The sequence below is a fragment of the Oryzias latipes genome, chromosome 22, assembly GCF_053564925.1.
Source record: "Oryzias latipes strain Hd-rR chromosome 22, Olatipes_Hd-rR_3.1".
In the NCBI taxonomy this organism is placed as follows: Eukaryota; Metazoa; Chordata; class Actinopteri; order Beloniformes; family Adrianichthyidae; genus Oryzias; species Oryzias latipes.
In genome coordinates this window covers 18,797,956-18,817,886 of record NC_136258.1, presented here as the reverse complement: position 1 = coordinate 18,817,886, position 19,931 = coordinate 18,797,956, and the positions used below count along the sequence as shown (strand labels likewise).

At 38.4% G+C, this 19,931-nt stretch overlaps 1 protein-coding gene across 2 annotated transcripts in view; it reads left to right on the top strand.

Annotated features, from left to right (window-relative positions):
• Positions 1–19,931, top strand: part of ltk (leukocyte receptor tyrosine kinase) — an 85,129-nt gene that overhangs the window by 38,013 nt on the left and 27,185 nt on the right. For both annotated transcript variants that reach the window (XM_078940308.1, XM_023951854.2), the window contains exons 3-16: positions 2,601–2,750; positions 2,833–3,061; positions 4,163–4,299; positions 5,459–5,596; positions 7,706–7,855; positions 8,443–8,543; positions 8,656–8,816; positions 10,337–10,431; positions 10,862–10,930; positions 11,390–11,564; positions 13,161–13,311; positions 13,473–13,601; positions 14,812–14,959; positions 19,568–19,753. In XM_078940308.1, coding sequence (XP_078796434.1) covers positions 3,003–3,061; positions 4,163–4,299; positions 5,459–5,596; positions 7,706–7,855; positions 8,443–8,543; positions 8,656–8,816; positions 10,337–10,431; positions 10,862–10,930; positions 11,390–11,564; positions 13,161–13,311; positions 13,473–13,601; positions 14,812–14,959; positions 19,568–19,753 — 1,699 coding nt within the window. In that variant the 5' untranslated portion in view covers positions 2,601–2,750; positions 2,833–3,002. The remainder of the gene's footprint in view (positions 1–2,600; positions 2,751–2,832; positions 3,062–4,162; positions 4,300–5,458; positions 5,597–7,705; positions 7,856–8,442; positions 8,544–8,655; positions 8,817–10,336; positions 10,432–10,861; positions 10,931–11,389; positions 11,565–13,160; positions 13,312–13,472; positions 13,602–14,811; positions 14,960–19,567; positions 19,754–19,931) is intronic.

The window sequence follows — 19,931 nt, the reverse complement described above, 5'->3', positions numbered from 1 at the left end:
CACAATATAGTGAGTAGTGAAGCCAATGTGCAACCTTAAGCTGTGCTCACACCCAACGCGATTCGCGATGCAAATTTGCGTCGGCCAGCTGATGTTTTTTGCCTGATCGCTGTATGGAGCGTCGCCTGTGTTCATCTCTTCTACATTGCATGGAAGACACAGATGATGTTTAGAGATCAGGTTATCAGGAGATCAGAGTTCAGAGATTCTCCCTGTGCAGTGATCTTCACGCCCGCAGCAAGAGCTGCGTCTGGATGGCCACTTCCGTGGTTTTTCCGTTGTGGGTACCATAACCATTCAGCCTGCAATAACCGTTCGGGTCCTTTCGACTGGGGATAACGTCACACTACGGTTGCACCACTTGGACAAACTACGTAGCGTGGAGATCTGCTCGGGCTCAACACATTTTCATTTCACGTTTCCTTTTGTAACCCAAAGTTCTTTTCCCTCATAAGTTGTGTCTGACATTATTTTTTGTAGTGTTTATAGAGATTTTGTCACAACCCACTTTGTAAAAAGATCTGCGGCTGTTAGAATGAACCTGCTGCTCCACACAAGCGAACCATGGATCTGATCAGAGCATCTAGAGTCTCGTAGCTTCATGTTTGCAGACAGGGAAGGTGCTTTGTTATTTGTTATAGTGTGCGGTCCGGAGAAGTGTTCAGAACGCAGTACGTTCGGCTGCAAATGCACCTAATAATAATCATAACAATGATAAAAGCCCGTTTAGAAGATAATCTTGCTCCATGTCGGAGCTCTGTTTGATTACAACCGACCGCTTAATATCTACAATATCTATGGTAGTTTCATAATTTGTCCAGACCAATCACTATCTGATACGTCATCGGACCAAGGGACAGCCAATCACATAATGTGACGTCAGCACTAGTCGAAGGACCCTGAACGGTTGTTGCAGGCCGAATGGTTATGGTACCTACTTACCTAAAGGTTTAAAGGCTTGCTGTCGTGCATTGACCTGTGAGGGAAAAAATATAAACACAAATAAAATTCACTATACCCGATTGGATGTGTTTTTTCGTCACATGTCACATGCCCAAAGTTGAGCCCCTGGTTGACGTGACATGTTCAGATTTTTTTTAACTCTCACCGTGGCAGGCCACCCAAATCCTGCCCGTCGCTCAAATCATGCCGCAGGACCTAAGACTTAACATTCAAACCGGCTGCCTTGCGAATTGGGTTCAGTGTGAATGCAGCTTGAAGGAAAGAAGCTAGATGGTCAATACTGGAACTACTTTTTTTTTATTCATGACTTCAGTGTCACTGTTAATCTGGGCATGAAATGCCGCATGTATCTAGTTGGGAACATATTGACTAGTAAATTGAAAGCTTTGTCTTTTGGCTAAGTTCCTCCTTCATTACAAAGGGGTCAACACAGTGACTGCATTACTGCATTATTAATCCACTTGTCAATCTCATCCTCCATCCTTCCCTCGCCTGTCAACTAGACTCTAAAATAGATTAACACTAGCCTGTGGACACTGAAGGTTCAATGAAGCCAACAGAACAACATCCTCTACAAAAAGCAGAAACAACGTCCTGTAGTCCCCAAAGAAGACTGCTAATCCTGAAGCATTGTCCTTGAATGCCACAAGACATTTCAACAATTTTTCATTCAGAGACTTGAGGTACTCGAACCAGTCTTCTCCACCCTCTGTGTCTTACCATCAAGGAGCTTTTTGACTATCTCTGTGACTTCAGCCTAAGGGATTCAACTGATTCACTCTTAGGTCCCCAAGCTTTTGCTGCCTCAGCACAAAGCAGGTCAGAATAAAATCAGGGGAACTTTTTTATTATTGTCTCAGGAGTGTGAACTGCAGGACTAAAAGAATTTGGAACTCTTTCTGTCCCTACTATCAGACTTCTTAACAGCTGATAGACGTCTGTAACAACAAACAGCACCTTTGCACATACTCATTATTCATTATCACTGCTCTTACACCTTACTAGTCAACAGCTGATTTGTATATAGGTTTAGTAATTTACTGATGCAAAGTTATATTTTATAATTGGTGTGAATGTTTCAGGAATCCTGAAAATATCCTACCCTATCTTTCATTTTATTCAACCTTTAATCTTTGTGCCATTCAGAGGGAACAGCAATCTCATATAACAGGGAAACCGTTTTCCTTACTGTACAGATGACAATAAACCCCCTTGAATCCTTTGAATTGGTTTCCCTTCCACCTTTTGACATTGATCTCAGTAAATGTCAACAGCTCACAACCTGCACTATGGGATGCATTGACTCAAACGTCTCTCCCCTCCTGAGTTGCTGGAAGGTTTGCCAGGATTTTTCTTTTAGGGGATCGATAGTCCTGCTTCATGACCTCCCAAAACTTGAGTTTCTGTCTCTGCAACTGCATTGACAATAGAAAACACGGTCCCCTCTGACTCAATGACTTCATCCTTGTTCCAGCTTTCTCACATGTGGGAGTTGACCCAATCAACAGTGAAATAAAAAACTATCTGGTTTAGTTCTGTTCACACATATTAAAAAATCCAAAGTTTGCATTTATTAGAAGTGTTCTACTCCTTGTTTTTTTATTACAGCGCACAACTTGATGTTTTTTTTCCCCCAGTTACCTCCTGTGATTTTGAATCTTTGTGCCTCTGGACTTTGTCCTACAACCTCAATCACACCGACTGGTCCGTGGTGTCACCACAGCTACTACAGGGAGCCAAATTAAGGAAAATCCCTCCAACCGACCACTCTGTGGGGACGTCTGATGGTAAGAGTTAGGATCAGAGACACATGTTGCAAGGTGCTTAATGTTTCCATTGGAAGTGACTTTTCCACTTTGGTTTATTTAGGAAACTTTCTTCTTCTAAGCACCACATCAGAAGCGGGTCCCACTGGTAGATGTCAATACCACCTAACCAGTCCTGTCTTACCTGGAAGCAACAGACAGTGCATCTTGCAGGTGGCGCTGTGTGACACGCAACCAACGCAAGGGAACCTGACAATCCTGATCAAGCCAATTATGTCCGATTTACCAAATCGCTCTGAGACATTCAGCCACAGGAGACGGGATGACCGCAGGTCAGCAAATACACTCTGCTACAGTATGTGCACAGAATAGATATTCACTTATTGGCATTTAACAATACATGTCAGACATCATGTTGGCCTGTTGGGTCGTTTCCTGGGTTTTGTATACTTTGTAAGATTAAAAAACCCACAATCTACTAAAAGTGAAGGTTAAGAAGCCAGCAGACAGAGCAAGGGCACCAGGGAACAGAGGTCTCTGGAGTATTGTTCAGGATATGGTGTTTCTTCATTGATCCATAGCGGTGTTGCAGCTTTCTGTAGCTGAAAACATGGTTGTCTCTGGATGCGATCCAGAGATGAAGTCATATCTAATTGGTGAGGACAGAATAGAGATGGATGTGCATGTGCAATAGGTCTGTACTTTCCCTTTATTAGTCTCTGGACAGTAATAGATGTTGCCATTTCATTATAGGGGCACACACTGACAGTCGTCTATAAGCTGGCCTTCAAACCTGCAACCTTCTGAAGAAGGAAACATATTCCTGCATTAAGTACTTCTGTCAGGCAACTTAAAATAAGAAGTTAGTGTTCTAAATAAAAAGCAATACTGTTGTTTTTATTTCTCACTAAAACTTTATTTAAACAGAACGATCAGGTTGAATTTAGCAATATTTTTTAACTAACAAATTATAATTGAGACCCGATTACATTGAGTGCGGTATGTTGTTGTATGAAATGAAACATATTGGCATGAATATCTTGTTTTTGAGTCTGCAGAAAGAACGATAAATCTGCTGTTTGGCATGTTGGCCTTTATTTGTCAGCATTGTGATGACATCAGAAAAGGAAGACTTGTGCTGGACAACGTGTATTAAAATATGACAGGTTCAGATGAAGGGTTTTATTCTTGTCTATAATAGATTATCACAATGTTTATTTTTATACCGTAAAGGTGTGGGGGCTTTTTGAGTCTGTTCTTGCTTAGAGACAACAGACAGTTCTTGCCAGAGTATTTAATCATTCTGATTGCCTGTTAAAAAAAAAAAAAATTGGTATCAAAAGTAATATTTTTAAAATCTTCCTGAGTAGCGTGTTATAATATACTTTATGTTAAGTTTTTCATGTTATTTTTCGCTTCACTGTTGAATCCAGGCCTGAGTGGCAGGTTCTTGAAGCTGTGATCGGTCAGATGAATGAGCCCTTTCAGGTGACCCTGCTCTACACTTCCTGTGTGCCTGAGGAGAGGATGGTGGCTTTGGACTCTCTGGACTTCATACACTGTGAATCAGGTGGAGATTTCTTCTGCAAAAATATAAAAGTTTGATTCAACCATAAATCTTTAAAGAGCCTATTTCATTTTCTTAAGCCTTTCAGATTAAAAAATATCCATATATATGATAATATATTACATATGGAACACTATAGAACACTTTTAAAAAATGAAATATAATTTTCACAAGCTAATTTTTCTAGCCAGAAGTAAGACGACTAAATCTCGGAGGCGCACCGCCTTTCACTCCTTGTGGGTCTCGCCCATTTCATGATGTCAACCTAGAGTCGGCGTGTCAGAGTTTTGCCCATGAAAACAAACAACATCCGAACTTTTGCAAAGATGGATGAGCATATTGTGCATATAAAATGAAAACGTTGGAGCAAAATACTGCCTTGGGGGAGAAATTGACAGTAAAAATACACTTAAAAGCTCAAAAAAGTACATTTTGCATGATACAAACCCTTTAAATAGAGGATAGCTGTGTGAGGTGATTGTTTCAACTCACTATGATTTTGACATGTTGCACGTCCTTTTATAACCACTTATATGATCACATTATATAGTTCAGACCAAAAGTTGTAAAACAGAAATCAATATCCATTAGCCTTTCCTGCATAGAGCCATCCTTCTTTCAAGTCATCTTTCTTTGTTTTTCTGACATGTTGGCTCTAATAGCTCTACAAGCTAAAACAAGACACACAAAAAATTCTTCTACTTACAGACCTATTAGATTGTTTATGGTTCATACACAAGTGGGTTTCAGTTTAAGCTGCAAAATACCACAGCAGAAACATGTACAGGTACAATAGAGAGACTGATTCATTGAGCATCTTTTAAGCATCACCAGAAAATAAATAAACAAACCCATAAATAAATAAGAATAAAAATAAATTAGTCCAGTTCTGATTGTGCAACAAGAATCGACATACTTAATATTTTTATCTTAAACGAGTTGACCATGTGTTGCTTTGAAGACATTCCTATGAGGTTTTGATGATCAGTTCCTAAAATTTACCAAACTGCCATATTATTGCCAAATCTGGATAAGCACTTCATTTTTTGCTTTCCAAAATATTACCCCAAAAATACCTGAAGAGTTTGTTCAACTTTAGCTACACATCAAACTGTTCATTTGCTTGTTTGAAAATCCGACTGTTGTGGTTTCTGCGATGCAGATGATGAGGACGAGGACCTGCATCCAGCGTGTGGAGAATCCTTCCACTGTGAAAACTCGGGCAGCTGCATCAACCAGAGCAAAGTGTGCAACTTCCACACGGACTGTCCCCTTGGAGAGGACGAAGGTTTCATTTGTGGTGAGATTTTGGTTTTTCTTAATAAAAGTCCTGATGGATGATCTGAACAGGATCTGACTTGACAAAAACTTGGAATGATAAATGTGATTTTTTTTTGTTTCAGTTTGTGCGACAGTTATTGAAGACATAACAGCACTTATAAATCTAGAGTGCACTTTTTTTATTTTGGCAAGCTGTGGAATGTTTGCATTAGCTTTACAACATTGGAATGCACAGTGAATCGCTAATGCTCTAACCACATAGTGCTCCATCTGTCTCTGTCTTTACTTCAAAACACTATGGAATTATTTTATACATCATCTGAAAAAATACTGACATTTTGAAGCTATGAGATCGTAGTTATTTTAACTCATTAGTGTAATGCATAAAAACATGCTTTCACATAATAAAAATAATCATTTTCTGCTATTCAGCACTAAGGTACGGCAGACTTTTCTTTAGAAACATCAATGAATGTGGTACAAAGGAACCACTTCACCTCACCAAGAATCAAAAGGCTCTGCCTCAAGCAGTAATGAAATTAATGTTGTCGGAGCTATTTACAGTCCTTGACGTCTTAAGGTCAAAGGGATTTCTGGGGCAATCTTCTGAGTAGGAAATCCCCTCTTATTAGCACTATAAGTTATAGAAAAATTCTAATTTTCTAGATGAGTTTTTCCACTTTCCCTAGTTTCACGGATGTGAATTTGATCTCTGAAAGCTTAGCAGCGAAATTAATGTTTTGCTTTACTGAGAAAAGTTTTTGTTTTTTTTTTATGTTCGAACATGTGTCCAGCAGGATCCAATTCCACGTGGACAGCTTTAAGTGCTTCAGTTCACATTTGGCTCAAGGAATGAGTCATAACTGTCCAAGTTTTCTTGTGGGAGCCTTTCTCGTCCGGTTTCATCAAAATAAGGACTTTTTTTTTCCAGATAAATGCCGTTATAGCTCTGGTTTGAGTATGCCATGCGGCTGTCATCTGCAGAGCTTATTAAACAGAGTTAAACATTCATAACAACGTGTAGAATTCCTGCCAAATTAGCTGTAGTTTGTTTTTACATGTGTAGTCCAGATGACCTCTGAATGTGTCAATTCTTCCTGGCTATGTTCACTGAGACCTTCAGCTGTCAGCCTGTTTTCAGATCATCCAAAAACCACTCCTAATTCTGGGAACATCTCAGCAATTGGACACCTCCCCATTCACATCCATGTTTTTTAAAATATTCTTTTATATTCTCTCTCTTTTTTGTGATTGTGAACTGGAGAAATCAAATGCTGGTGTATCAAAATAAATTTTAAAAAACACATTGAACTAGAAAATTGAACAAAAATGCAACATTTTTTCAGCTTTTAGACTTTCCATTAAACAAAAAGGCAATAAGATGTGTCTATTGTGGTTTTATGCAACAAAATAGATGTAATGTCAAGAACTTATTTGGAAACAGATTTGGTACCCAAAGAATTAGATTTACTTTTACTTAAGTCAAGTAAAACTTGCCTTTTTGTGTTAAGAAAAAAATCACCTGTAATTGATTCTATCTATTTGCATCTTTTAAAGCCATCCATATAAATCTGATGGACATAAACATCAATGAAGGGTTACATTTCCACACTTAATAATTAATCATTACTCCAAAAAGTGGCAGAAGTTCTATGTAACGAAGACATTTTTAAAGGGCATTATGGCTTCGGCTAATATATGTCGACATTTGGCAGATGCCAGAGATCAGAAATTTATAAAAATTCGACTTTAATCAAGAGATTCAGAGTCTCTTTTGACCGCAAAATCCACATTTTTTTAAACATTATAACTCTTGGATTCCTGCGGTGCTAAAACAGACAAATAAAAAAGGGTAAACAGTTTGAATCTATACTAAAAACGTTGACCCCAGCAAACTGTTTTTGATCCGCAGCCCCCTGTGGGAGCTAAATATGATCACTCTTCTACCTGCCACTCCCATCTGCAGATGTGAAATAATGTCACAGTGTAGTTTACAGTTTACTGTGGGAATCCAATGCAAATAGATTCTGTATTAAAACCTTTTAGGAGCTACAGTATGCAAAAGACTGGCTTTTTAGCATCTCTGGAATACTCAGTATATTATCATATTAATCTGCTTTCCTCTCAGATGGTTTACCGTTTGGCTCATACTGTTCGTTTGACTGGGATTTATGCGGTTGGTCTGCAATCAGCCAGCACTCAGGCTGGAGGAGGATCGCTGGAAATGAGCTCCTCCACAAGGAAAACATGCAGGGCATCACTCTGCAGCGCACTCCAGGTGGGTCTGTTTAAGTGACTCCATGTAAACCACAGCTGCATTTTACTTCTTGCTGCCTCTTCTTGGTTATGTCTTTTGCAACTAAACAAAAACATATTGTACCAAGTATAAAACTTAATTTCTATTCAAAAACCTACATTTCCTAAAGAGTATATTTTTTGTTTTTTGCTGTAAACTATTGTTTATGGACCCCTGGAGACCTATAAAACCACATAAAATGGATTCAAAGGAGCAGAAGGATTTGTTTAAATGAAGCTGCACAATAGATCTGGACTCAGAAAGGCCAAATGTTTATGCTTCTGGGTTGTTGGTTTATAGCTGGTTTGGGGCTAAGCATGTGGAACAATGGAATCGATTTCATGGGTTACAGAAAAAGGCAAAAGCAATGGATTTGACTTGTTTTAGCAAAGAAAATGGTAAAAAATGAAATGAAGAAGCTAAAAATGTAAGCACTGATTTGATTGTTCAGGGTAGATCCTTGCAGGTTGTGTCAACCAACATGTATTACATTGTAGTTGACTCTAGCTCTAGTTGTATGTGTTATTGTCTACTGAATGTTGTTCTGTAACATTTTTGTGCACCCCCAGGGTACTTTTTATTTTTGCAGGTTGGACAGAGTAATTCTTTACGAAAGGCTGCCATTCAGAGCTCCTCTTTCCCACGTCCGATCTCTACAACCGGTTGCCAGGTAAGCTATGTGCAAAATACAAACGTCCCATTGTGCACTCAAGTGTGTGCAACATTTTTGATGTTTCACAAACTCTGGGAAACTGAGATTTTTCAGCCTCTGTTTTTTGTAGATGCGTTTCTCCCTCTACATATATGGACTTTTTAATGGTTTTCTACAAGTGGCCATAGAGGAACATGGAACCGACACGGCACTACTAATCTGGGAGAGACATGGCCAGTGGACGGACGACTGGGAAGTTGTTGCTCTGGAGCTAACCGACCTTCAACATGGGTATGTTGCCAAACGAGACTTTTGTGTACAAGATCAAAGTCCTGGATATTCTGAGCCTTTTCTCATCTGTGGAGATTTTTAAATGTAATTCAAGGAAAAATCTTTTTAACTTGAGCCTTAGTCACGACTAAGGAAATTTAAAGATCTGTGAGCCCATAGAGCAATTATGTTCATTCACATTTTTGTCTACGGGCACGCTGTGGGCGAGTGGTCATAGTAAATACTCAACAATTTGTAAGTGTGAAGTTGGTGACACACAGGCACTTCATATAGGTTTATTTTTTCAATGGCCCCAATCCCTGCACATTGTGCAAGAGGCCCGTTAGTGCTGTAAGTGATAAGTGCGCGCTCCTTGTGTGCCCCTTGCGTGCAGCCTGACTCTTTAAAATGAGGAAAATTAGACAATTAGAGCGTAGTTTGTGTGGCCGTCCTCCGGGCAGTTAAGCATCATCTGCACACGCCAGAACGCGCACTCTGCCAATGACTAGAATGCAGCAACCATAATGTGTAGCAGAATCATTTAACCCTATTAAAGATTAATGATTAGATAACAATATTCAAGTGTATTTAAACTTGGGGATCCACTTTTCTGGGGCACCACCGGCTTGACCTGTAGGGGGTACTATTGCTGCAGTGCCCGTTCTCGTTGGGCGGGCGGGGGTCCCGCTCTGTGGTCTAATAGCCATGGAGTGGGCCCTGGGCTGCTCTGTGCTGGGCGGGCGCTGTGGTACTGACCCCTGTGGTCGGGCTGGGCCTTGGAATAAATGGATCCCCATCATATCGTTTCCTCGCAGCAGTACCAAGCCAGACCTTCTTTAAGCTGCAGTTCTTTGGTTCTGTTCAGGGTTCTACGGGGGGAACTGGGTAGGTGGGGTGTGGGTGGGGGGGTTGGGGGGTGAGGGAGGGGTCCCATCTTTGTGTGATTGCCCTTTGTTTGCTGTTTTTAACAATCTTCGGTTTTTATGACTGTTTTATCTGCTTTTATGTGAAGCGCTTTGTGTTTTTAACTGAAATGAAAGGCGCTATATTGAGTTTGAGTTTAAAGCACAAGCTAAACAATTGTTAAGTTACAAATGGAGGCAAAATTTAGAATAACAAGGACAAAAGTGTAGAGAAAATATCTGTGAGGCACTTTTAACAAAATATTGGTGCAGCTAAATACTCTTTTTTTACAGATGAGGTATGCACACACGGCATTTTTTGTTTCAGCTTCATTGATTGTTTTTGAAAACTATTTTTCCATGTGGTTATAAGCGCTTTTCTACTTGAATTACTGCTGTTTGTAGCTTTGGAAGATGTGGAGATGTTCAAACCATGTTCTGATCTTGTCATTCACACTGATTCTTTATCACTGTCAAATAAACTGCACAAGCCGAGAGTCCTTCCAAGGAGGCAGTGAAAATACTTGAAAAAAAACAAGAGTTTTGTCTTTCAAGATCAAACTGAACCTAAAGACCTCCCTATGGCGGCGGTATGTTTATGTACAAAAGACAAATGAAAGATGTCTGTCTTCCCTCCAGGTTCCATATTAAGGTGACAGCTGAGTGGAAACAAGGCTCCAGTGCTGATGTTGCTCTTGATAATATTGCAGTTGGAGCAGCCTGTTTCAGCAAAGGTGACCCAAAACGGAGAAAAAGAAAAAAAAAGCAGGATTTTTGTTCCACACTCTTTGTTTTGGAAGTGGCTATAAACTGTTTTAGAGAGCAAACAAATAATTCTATAAAAAGAAAAACTATTATTTTGAGAGACTCTCTCTCTATATATATATAGATATATATAGATATCTATATATATAGATATCTATATATATATATATAGATATATATGTTTTTTGGTCTCAGGAAGCATCACACAAACGATTTTCTATCTACTAGATGGCCACATTCCTGTGTTTTTGTGCAAAAACAAAAGACAAAAACTAAAACACTTAAAGACGTTTTCTTTCTTTGTCAGAAATGTTTTCCATCATCTTCGGTGGTTGTTCTCATCCTTATTGATTTACCTTTTCTGAATATCTTGATCACATTTGTTTTCCTTTTCCATAGATCTAAACTCTCTGCTGCAAATGACTGATTTGGATTTCTTGACTCCTCTTCCAGAACCATCAGTCTCAGGTCACTTGAAGTATTTCAACCAAAATAAGTAAAAAAAAAAACTGTATGTTTGACTTTTTTCATCACCTGCACCATAGAAAAAGCTCTTGTTTTGTTTTAGTTCATCAATTAGTTTTTACAAGCCATTTAGTTTAAAAAAGATAGTAAAATGTGTTTAATCCATCTTATTCCTACTTTATACCTCCTCCTTAATCCATCCCAGCTAATCAAGATGAGAAATTATTAAATATTTTAGTACTACAAATTAATTTAAACAAAATTACAGCTAAAGACCTTGGTTTTTACTTTTTATTTTGTTGTAAAATTCTTCTCAGTATTGGGGTGAAATAGGACTTTGACTTTAAGATTATTTTTTAAGTACTTGTGTAATTTTGGAAAGAGTTAAAAGAAAACACCACACCACTTTAAAATGTTTCTTTCACGCTGGATATGTTTTGTTTCTTCCTCTGTTTTTTTCAGAAGTTTCTCTGATGACGTGGTGGTTTAACTCATGCGGTGCCAGTGGACCTCATGGCCCGACTCAAGCTCAATGTGACAGCACCTACAGGAACAAAAATGTCAGCGTTTCCGTCGGGAAAGAAGGTTCTTTGAAAGGAGTCCAGATGTGGAAGGTCCCAGACACTAACCGGTATCTGTAAGTGAATTCCAAGGAATCTTTATCTAGTTTTTTTCACTTTTAAGTGGCAGGGATTGTAAATTGAAATGATTCAGAAAGTAAAGTTATGCAAAACTTTTTACCGTGCAAGACAACTGAGAAACTACCAATGGGCTCATCTTAAGAGCAAACAGTAGCATGAGAAGAGTAATTTATCAAAAATTCAAGTCATCTGTAAAGGCTTTTTAAAAAAACACATAATGATGCATTAAATTGATTTTGGCGGCACAAAAGTGAATTTCCGACAAATATAGTTTTAAAGATTAAACCCATAACATTATGGTAAAACTAAAGCTACAAACACACTGGGTTTGTTACGCGGGTTCAAAATGCGCTAAATGCGTGTTCTTGAACTCGTACTTAGCCCACGGTGTTCACACTGGACAAGCAGGAAGGGGCTTTTCCTGCTTTTGTTTTTTGATTGTTCATTATCTGTTATGGTCAAAGAGGTAGAGTCTTTTATTGGTGAGGTCATCAGTTTGCCTAACGGGACTGAAGTTTTCTTGTACTTCACCTTCTTTTTTTTACTGTGACAGTCGGATTGTGCGGCTCCTTTTTTATATGTATATTTATGTAGTAGCCATCCATCTGGACTCTATAAGATTGATGGTCAACAATAATAAAGCAGTGAACACTGTTGGATGTATTTGTGGTGTTTTTTTTTATGTCATTTTGACTTTTTCTCTCTACTGAAGTCCCGTGGTCTTTTGCACAACCCATGAGCCACAACCCATTACATAATTGGTGTCACATAATTCTGGTTGGGCAAAAAATCCCATTTATTAATTTATCCTCCATGATTTTAAATGATTGGCACTTTAGTGATCACAACGCTATAAACCTTTTGCACAAAACTGACACTTGAATGCAATTTCTAAATAGATTACTTGACTTTACAATCCAAAATATTGGTTTATATTTATAAATACAGGAATGAATGAAACAGAATTTCTGTGGAATTAAATATATTCAGAAAATACAACTTTTTCCTTTATATTAAAAAAGATTTTTAGATTTATTTTATGGGTAAATATATATATATGTTTTACTTTAAAGACCCCACAAAAATAAGAAAATTAATGCAAACAATGAACATTAACATTTGGCCAGACTTAATGTAGGATATAAAAGTTGTTTCCCCTTAACTAAATAGGTTATTTAAACTGTAAAATCTAGGCTTGATCATTCTGCTCTGCAAACGTTTGTTTTGTTTAAAAAGGTTGTATATTTTTTCCTGTATTTTGCACTCTTTTCCCAGAGAGAGTCTAGACTGTTTTTTTGACATCCACCACATGAGCTGAAGCAGTGGCTGAATATCTCAAAGGATTTATAGAAAGTTGAATAAAATAAATTATACATAAAGAGCCCAGTATGAGCCAGATTTATTTTAACAGGAAATGTTTCCAACATCACAGGTGACTATCTGCTCTGATTTGTGTCTTATGACAGACATGGTCCGCACAGCTGCTTCCTAAAATGAATTACCGGTACAGAGTGTCTACCTACCATGAGATGTACTTTGGAGCACAGGCGTCATTTCTATCCCTGAGCTTTATTTACAATCATCTCCCATAGGATCTCCGCATATGGAGCTGCAGGAGGAAAAGGAGCCAAAAACCACAACAAACGCAACCATGGAGTTTTTATATCTGCCAGTTTCCCTCTAGAGAAAGGAGAAACACTCTATATCTTGGTGGGGCATCAAGGAGAAGATGCATGCCCGGGGGTGAGTCCATTAACAGGAAAGACAGGCTGCAGTGATTGGCTGACCTTTGTGACCTTACAGTGGCATATCATTGACCCAGATGCAATCACAATGCCAGACATCTTTCACAAAAATTCTACACTCTATTCTTCTTATGCTTCATTCCGTTTCTGGTTCACCAGAGAAATCTCCTCACCCAGAAGATCTGCCTGGGAGAGTCTTCTGTCATTGAAGACCACTTCAGGGTGGATGCTGGCGCAGAGTGGGCAGGTGGAGGAGGGGGTGGGGGAGGAGCCACCTACGTCTTTAAGGTGAGACGAGAGGCTATGTGGAAGATCCGAGGCTCATCCAAAAATGTAGTCTCGCAAACAGAAATGGACACATTCCATTTATTTGTTGAAAATACTTGTCAAAGTTGACATATTTTCATTAAGGTTAAAGCTTTTGATATGGCATGGCATTTCATTTATTACAGTCCCAACAGTGTTATTTTTGGGACAGGTTCCTGATTTAAATATGACAAACAATTAACCTAAGTGTAAATTAAGTAAAAATTTATGATTACAAATGGATTTTTTCCAATCTTCATGCAAACAGCGATTCAGTTTGATTATGAAAACATATTTTGCATTGCTACTGATTTTAAATACACAATTGTGTAAATTTATCAATGAAATCCAGACTTTTTCCAATAAATTTTTGTAAAAAGGTTATTCTTACCCAGATGAAAAAAACACCAAGAAATTGCTTAAACTAATTAATTTATGGCTTTTAGATTGTAAATGGTATATGACTTATACTTATATAACGCTTTCTACCTTCTTACGAAGGCCCAAAGCGCTTTACAGTCACAGTCCCATTCACCCATGCACACACACATTCACACACACATTCACACACTGGCGGCGGCTCCGCTGCCAAACACTGGCGCCAACCTCCCACCAGAGGCAAGGTGGGGTTCAGTGTCTTGCCCAAGGACACTTCGACACATGGGCGTGTAAGGCGGGAATCGAACCTGCAATCTTACGATCATGGGTCGACCGCCCTACCGCTGCACCACAGCCGCCCAGCTTAATGTAATTACTTTATTTAACCAATTTTAATATGAAAAACCTTCGGGTTTTTAAAAAAGCCATCATATAGATTTTCTTCATGGTATACAATGTTGTTAGATCTGTGTTTCCCAGCAGACAAAATGGTCTGGTCCACAAAAGAGCAACAAAGAGCATTGTTTTAGCTGTGTTTTATTGTGAAAGTGTAGTGTTTTATTTCAGATTAAAAGTCTCACAAAGGAGGTTTCTACAGTTTTGTAGGCACTTCTTTTCATGGCTCTGAAGAACCTGACCACATCATCCTGTGTTTTATAGTTTAACACCAATCTCTGCCACATCTGAACCATTGAACCAAACTCTTCTTTTGCACTTTTTAGTTCAAAGCTCAGAGAAATTCAAATGATTTTAAATTTCAGAAGAAGCTGTGGTAAAACTCACCTGACAGTTCCTCTAAATGTACAATTTTCAGAGGGAGAATGGTGTGCTGGTTCCTTTGCTGATTGCAGCTGGTGGAGGAGGTAACGCATACATGGAGTCCAGTCTGGACCAGATTACACTGGAGCAGTATGAAAACAGCACCACAGCTCGAAGTACCAACGGACAAACAGGAAAAGCAGGTGCAGTAACCCATTTAATCTAATTAAGGCCAAATCAATTTAGATTAATTTAGTAAGTACCAGATCACAACTGCGGTTGTCTAAAAGCACTACACAAAAGCTAAAATGATCAAACAGAGCTCTATAAATATTTTGTTTTTTTAATATAATTTTTTTATCTGAATTGTTTACTTATGGCCTATATACCATATTTTTCTGAGTTTAAGTTATGTTTTTTTTTATTTTGCCATAGTTTGGCCGGGGGTGTACGACGGAGTTTTAGGGCCAGTTTACAAAGACTTTTTTTTTAAAATTACACAAAAGCTGTTAATGTACAACTTTAAATCTGTTAAATTTACGATAAAAAAAACTGTAAATTTACAACCTTAAATTTACAACTTTAAATCTCGTAATATTATTATTTTTAATTTTTTCTGTGGTCGTAAAACTCCATTGTGGGGGTGCAACTTATATGCAATTTAAAAAAAGAAATAGCAACAACCACTTTAGGACACTATGTGTTTACCAGTATTTGCCACTGACAACGCAGAGGAAGAAGCGTCGCTCAGGTAACCCTTGTGCTATCCTAGGCACTTTAACATTGGGAGTTGGGTCATCTAGACCCACTAGACGGTGCTCTGAACCTTTTTTCTTCAATGATTTGTGATCTTCACTGGTGTCCATGGATTACATTAAATCTTTCCACCTTTATCCACCTTTGTCATGGTAATGAGAACACGTCAATGTAAGGGTGGGGTCATCTAAGACAGCACAAGGGACATCAATGTGTTATGGTAGTGAATCACTTATATATTCAGTCTATTAATGTAATCTTTTCTGTTATTACGATTTGCCTTTTAAGATGATTTATATGTCCATTCTTGGTGCCGTATTTTGTTAAATAAATTTCTCCCAAATGTGCGACTTATACGATATATTTTCTTCTTTAATATGTGTTTTTTGGCTGCTGGGACTAAGGCCAAATCCTTCTCCCTACCTTTAGATTTATCCCTCCAAACGGAGAGTTATGGTAAAATAGCGTCTTCAAATTCAGACGACACAACTCTTTGATGACATCATGAGCTACGTTAGCGCGTAGCTGCCAGCGCTCAGAAAATACATAACATCCATTTCATAACTTTAAAAAGTCAAGAAAAAACAAAAAGTCATTACTTACAGATAAATGTAAACTTCTGTGCTTTAGAGCACACTCACGTGAAGAAATACGTAAAGGCCCAGTGCGGCGCGGATCACCGTACCAGCGGAGGGATTTCCAGTCCTAAGTCACCAAGGCTTCTACTTAATAAAACAAATACGGTCAGGACTACAGCTCCAAAAACTCCCTTCAATTGGAGGGGTAGGGAGAAGATGGATGGGTCAGGGTAGAATAGGTATTCAGCCTAATACTCCAGAGCAACTTATAATGCAGAGAATACAGTAACTGAACAATAAATAAGTTTGAAAAATTTCATCCTACTTCCTATTCTGAGCAAACAAAAAGCAAGAGTAGAGTGGCACACTGCTGATAAGAAACGATCCATATTAAACATCATTATAATGAATAACAAAACTTTTTTGGGTCCATAATTCCATATTCTTAGTTTACCCCTGCAAATATAAAGCAGAAAATCTCTATATTCCTATTTAGCTTTTTTGTGCACTTAAAAATCTGGTAAAATTCATTTTGTTCCTGCTGGTTCTTGATAAAAATGTTGTATATTTGGACTCCTTAGAACAATCTGCACAGGACTAATGGACACGTTTATTTTGCGTGCCTACATACAGTACCATCCATCTGCTTGCCCTCTGGATAATCTCATGTGTACTAATCACATTTTCAGTTTCTTGAGGAGTAGTGACCTTTGAAGCATGACACAAATGTCACAGAGTTCTTTCTATTCTCTTCTGAATTATAAGCCAGACTATTTTCTGTTAACTCTGGTTGACCAACAGAGTCGGATTTTCATCACAACACGCCACCAAACTCAGAGGAAAATCTCATTTAAAGGAAACAAAGGAGACAGCCGTGGCTTCTGGGTAAACATCGAGAAGAGTTTTAACCTTTTGTAAAAACTAAGAGAGCAATGCTGATGCTTTGCTGTTGACCTTCTCAAGTCCACCCACCTGCTGCCCTCCAACAAAGAAAAGAGAAGAAGGGAAACAAATCAAAAGCTCTGCGTTGACATTCACATCTCATTCGTGTGACGTGTGTCTGTCTGTGGCTGTTAGATTGTAGAGGAATTGTACTTTTTCAGATTAGATTGTTTAAAAATAACTTTCCTAGAGCTACAGTAATACAGTATTGATAATCCTTTCTCAAAGTTTGGTACAATAGAGAAGGGATGGCATAGGTGACGCCAACAACAGATAATGTTTTGGAGCAAAAATAGTGTAATTGTGCATTGACTGCACAAGAGAACTGGACCAAGCGAGTGTAATGTCACTCACAGAAAATTACTTCCTCCAACCAAATAAAGTCAATTCAGTCGTCATTATTTCCCAAAACGGACGTCACCATGTTGGAACCAGAACACACTACAGGACAGGCCATAGGTTATGACCAAGTCTAGAGTGCGCCCCCTGTTGTGGGTAGGCTGTGTGACATGCTGTGTGAAATCCATACAGTGCAAAAGGTTGAGAAACTCATTTGCATGAGCATCACTACCTTTATCAACATGTGGTTAAAATCACCAGTTAATAAAACTCTACTGTATTTGGAGTGTATGAATAATAACAATTCAGAAAATTCTTGAATAAAACAGGAGGGAGGCTGTGGTAGCCTGTGAGCAGTAACACATAAAATAGGCGGGCTGTTAAAAGAAAATGCATGATGCTAAATTGAGGAGTACCTATTTAGTGTGATTGTTTTGGTTGCAAATGAGCCACAAGCAATCGATGCAGTCCCACCACCTTTTTTTTTATCTCCCCTGGTAGAAAATAAAAAGTTAAACTTTTAATGGGGAAGCTTCAGTGAGAACAGGAGCATCAGTACCCAGCTAGGTCTCTGTTAAAATAAGGCAATCTAAGTTGTTGTCTAAAATGAGCTCATTCACACTAAAAGATTTGTTTAAAAGAGAGTGAATGTTTAAAACAGCAAAGTTCAAAACAGTGTGTGCGTGCAGATAGATTGATTCCTCTTTTTTGTCCGGCAACGTGTGATTGTGTGGAGATATCTGACTGTAGAGCCGGTGGATCTGAGCTGGGGGTGTTTATGAGATCTGCTTGCTGTGTGAACTGGGATGTGTTGTGTGATTACTGTGGTTTTAACTGAGGATGGATGCCGTTGGTCAGTCAGTGAGCAGTTTAGCAGAGCGGAGTGTGAGTTCTATTCTGATTTGACCTTGTAGAATTGCACTACATTTGATAATGTAAGTGTGACTGCTTTAAGATAAATATATGAAAATGCTGAAAATGCTCAAGCGATGTACTGAATTGCTGGAGCCATTTGTTGGGGATTTTTGTCGGAGTCAGGACAATTTCTTTAGAAAAATGTTTTTCTTAAAAAAAACCCTCCCCCCACTTTAAGCGATGACGTCACCACTCCAGCTCCTGAACATTCTGTTCTATTGATTTCCATTATAAATCTAGGAATTAACTAAAATGTTCACAACTGTTCAATTGTGATTGTGTAAAAACCTGTTGGGGATTTAAAAAGAAAGTTACAAAATAAAGAGTCCAATCTTTGCTGAGTTGTTAAAAAGAATAATTGTTTTTTTAACTGAACGTCTTCTTAAGATTTTAAATGTTTTTGGAGCTCAAAGTTTTTATTCAAATTAGTGAGGTTTACGGGATCCACCATTCATTTTCATTGGAGTTGAAAAATCTTTTTTTAACAACTGAACATTTCACTCCATTGACTTCCATTATAAACCCAGGAATGATCTAAAGATTTCATAAATTCTCAAGAACCCAATTTGTCTGCTGAGATGTTTCAAAGTTGAATGGTCTTTCTACCTGGACGTCTTCTTAACGTTTTTAGTTCAATTTGTGAGATTTGAAGCTTCCACCGTTCATTGACTTCTTTTGTTATCAGACAAAAGAATCAAAAGAACCGTGTCTGATAAAAAAAAGAACCAAGGAGTCAGTCAATAATCACAGACACTATAAACTTTATTGTACTTCCACCATTCATTTTTAATGGAATTAAAGAAAGCACTTTTAATTGGATCATTGAAAAAGTTAGTGTTGGAAGTTTCTTTGAGTAATTTCTGAGGAACCACTTAAATAGGTAAGTACATTTTATTTATATAGCACCTTTCACAGACAGAAGTCAAAAGGTGCTTCACAGGTTAAAATACTGTATATGTAAATAACATAGAAGACATTTTCGGTTAAAATGCTTTGCAAAAATAAGAAGTTTTTAGTTGACTTTTAAAAGACTTTATAGAGTCCAGGGAACACAGGTACAATGAGGGCTCAATCCAGAGTTTAGGAGCAACAGCCAGGAAGGAGTTTACCCGTTAAAATTAACTTTTGTCAAACTTTTCACTAAAGAAGGAACAAATACGTCATTTTGGGGGCTTTTTGTAAACTGATACAGATCACAACAAAACCCTTCTAAACATTTCCAGAAAGACTCAGCTGTTGCGACAGTTTGTGATGTGAACTGTGTTTTACCTTTTTGTGTAGGTGGAGGAGGCGGCTGGAAGGACAACCCCAGCCCTCATCTGACGGCTGGAAAGTCTTTGATGGAGGGTGCAGTGGGGGGGTCTTCATGCCCTTTGGCTCTGTCTAAACTTGGCTGGTCGACCTTTGGGGGTTTTGGTGGTGGAGGGGGAGCCTGCACTGCTGGAGGAGGTGGAGGAGGATACAGAGGTGAAACAAACAACAAAAAACTGTTGTGTCAGCTTCTTTTAAATCCCTGCTTTTTTCTCTTTCAAGCCCTTTTCACTCAAACTCTTACAGACTAACAGTCAACGTTTTATCTCCTGAAATATTTACCACTCTGCACTTGTTTAAAGAATTATTTATTTGGCTCAGTTCCAAGAACTCC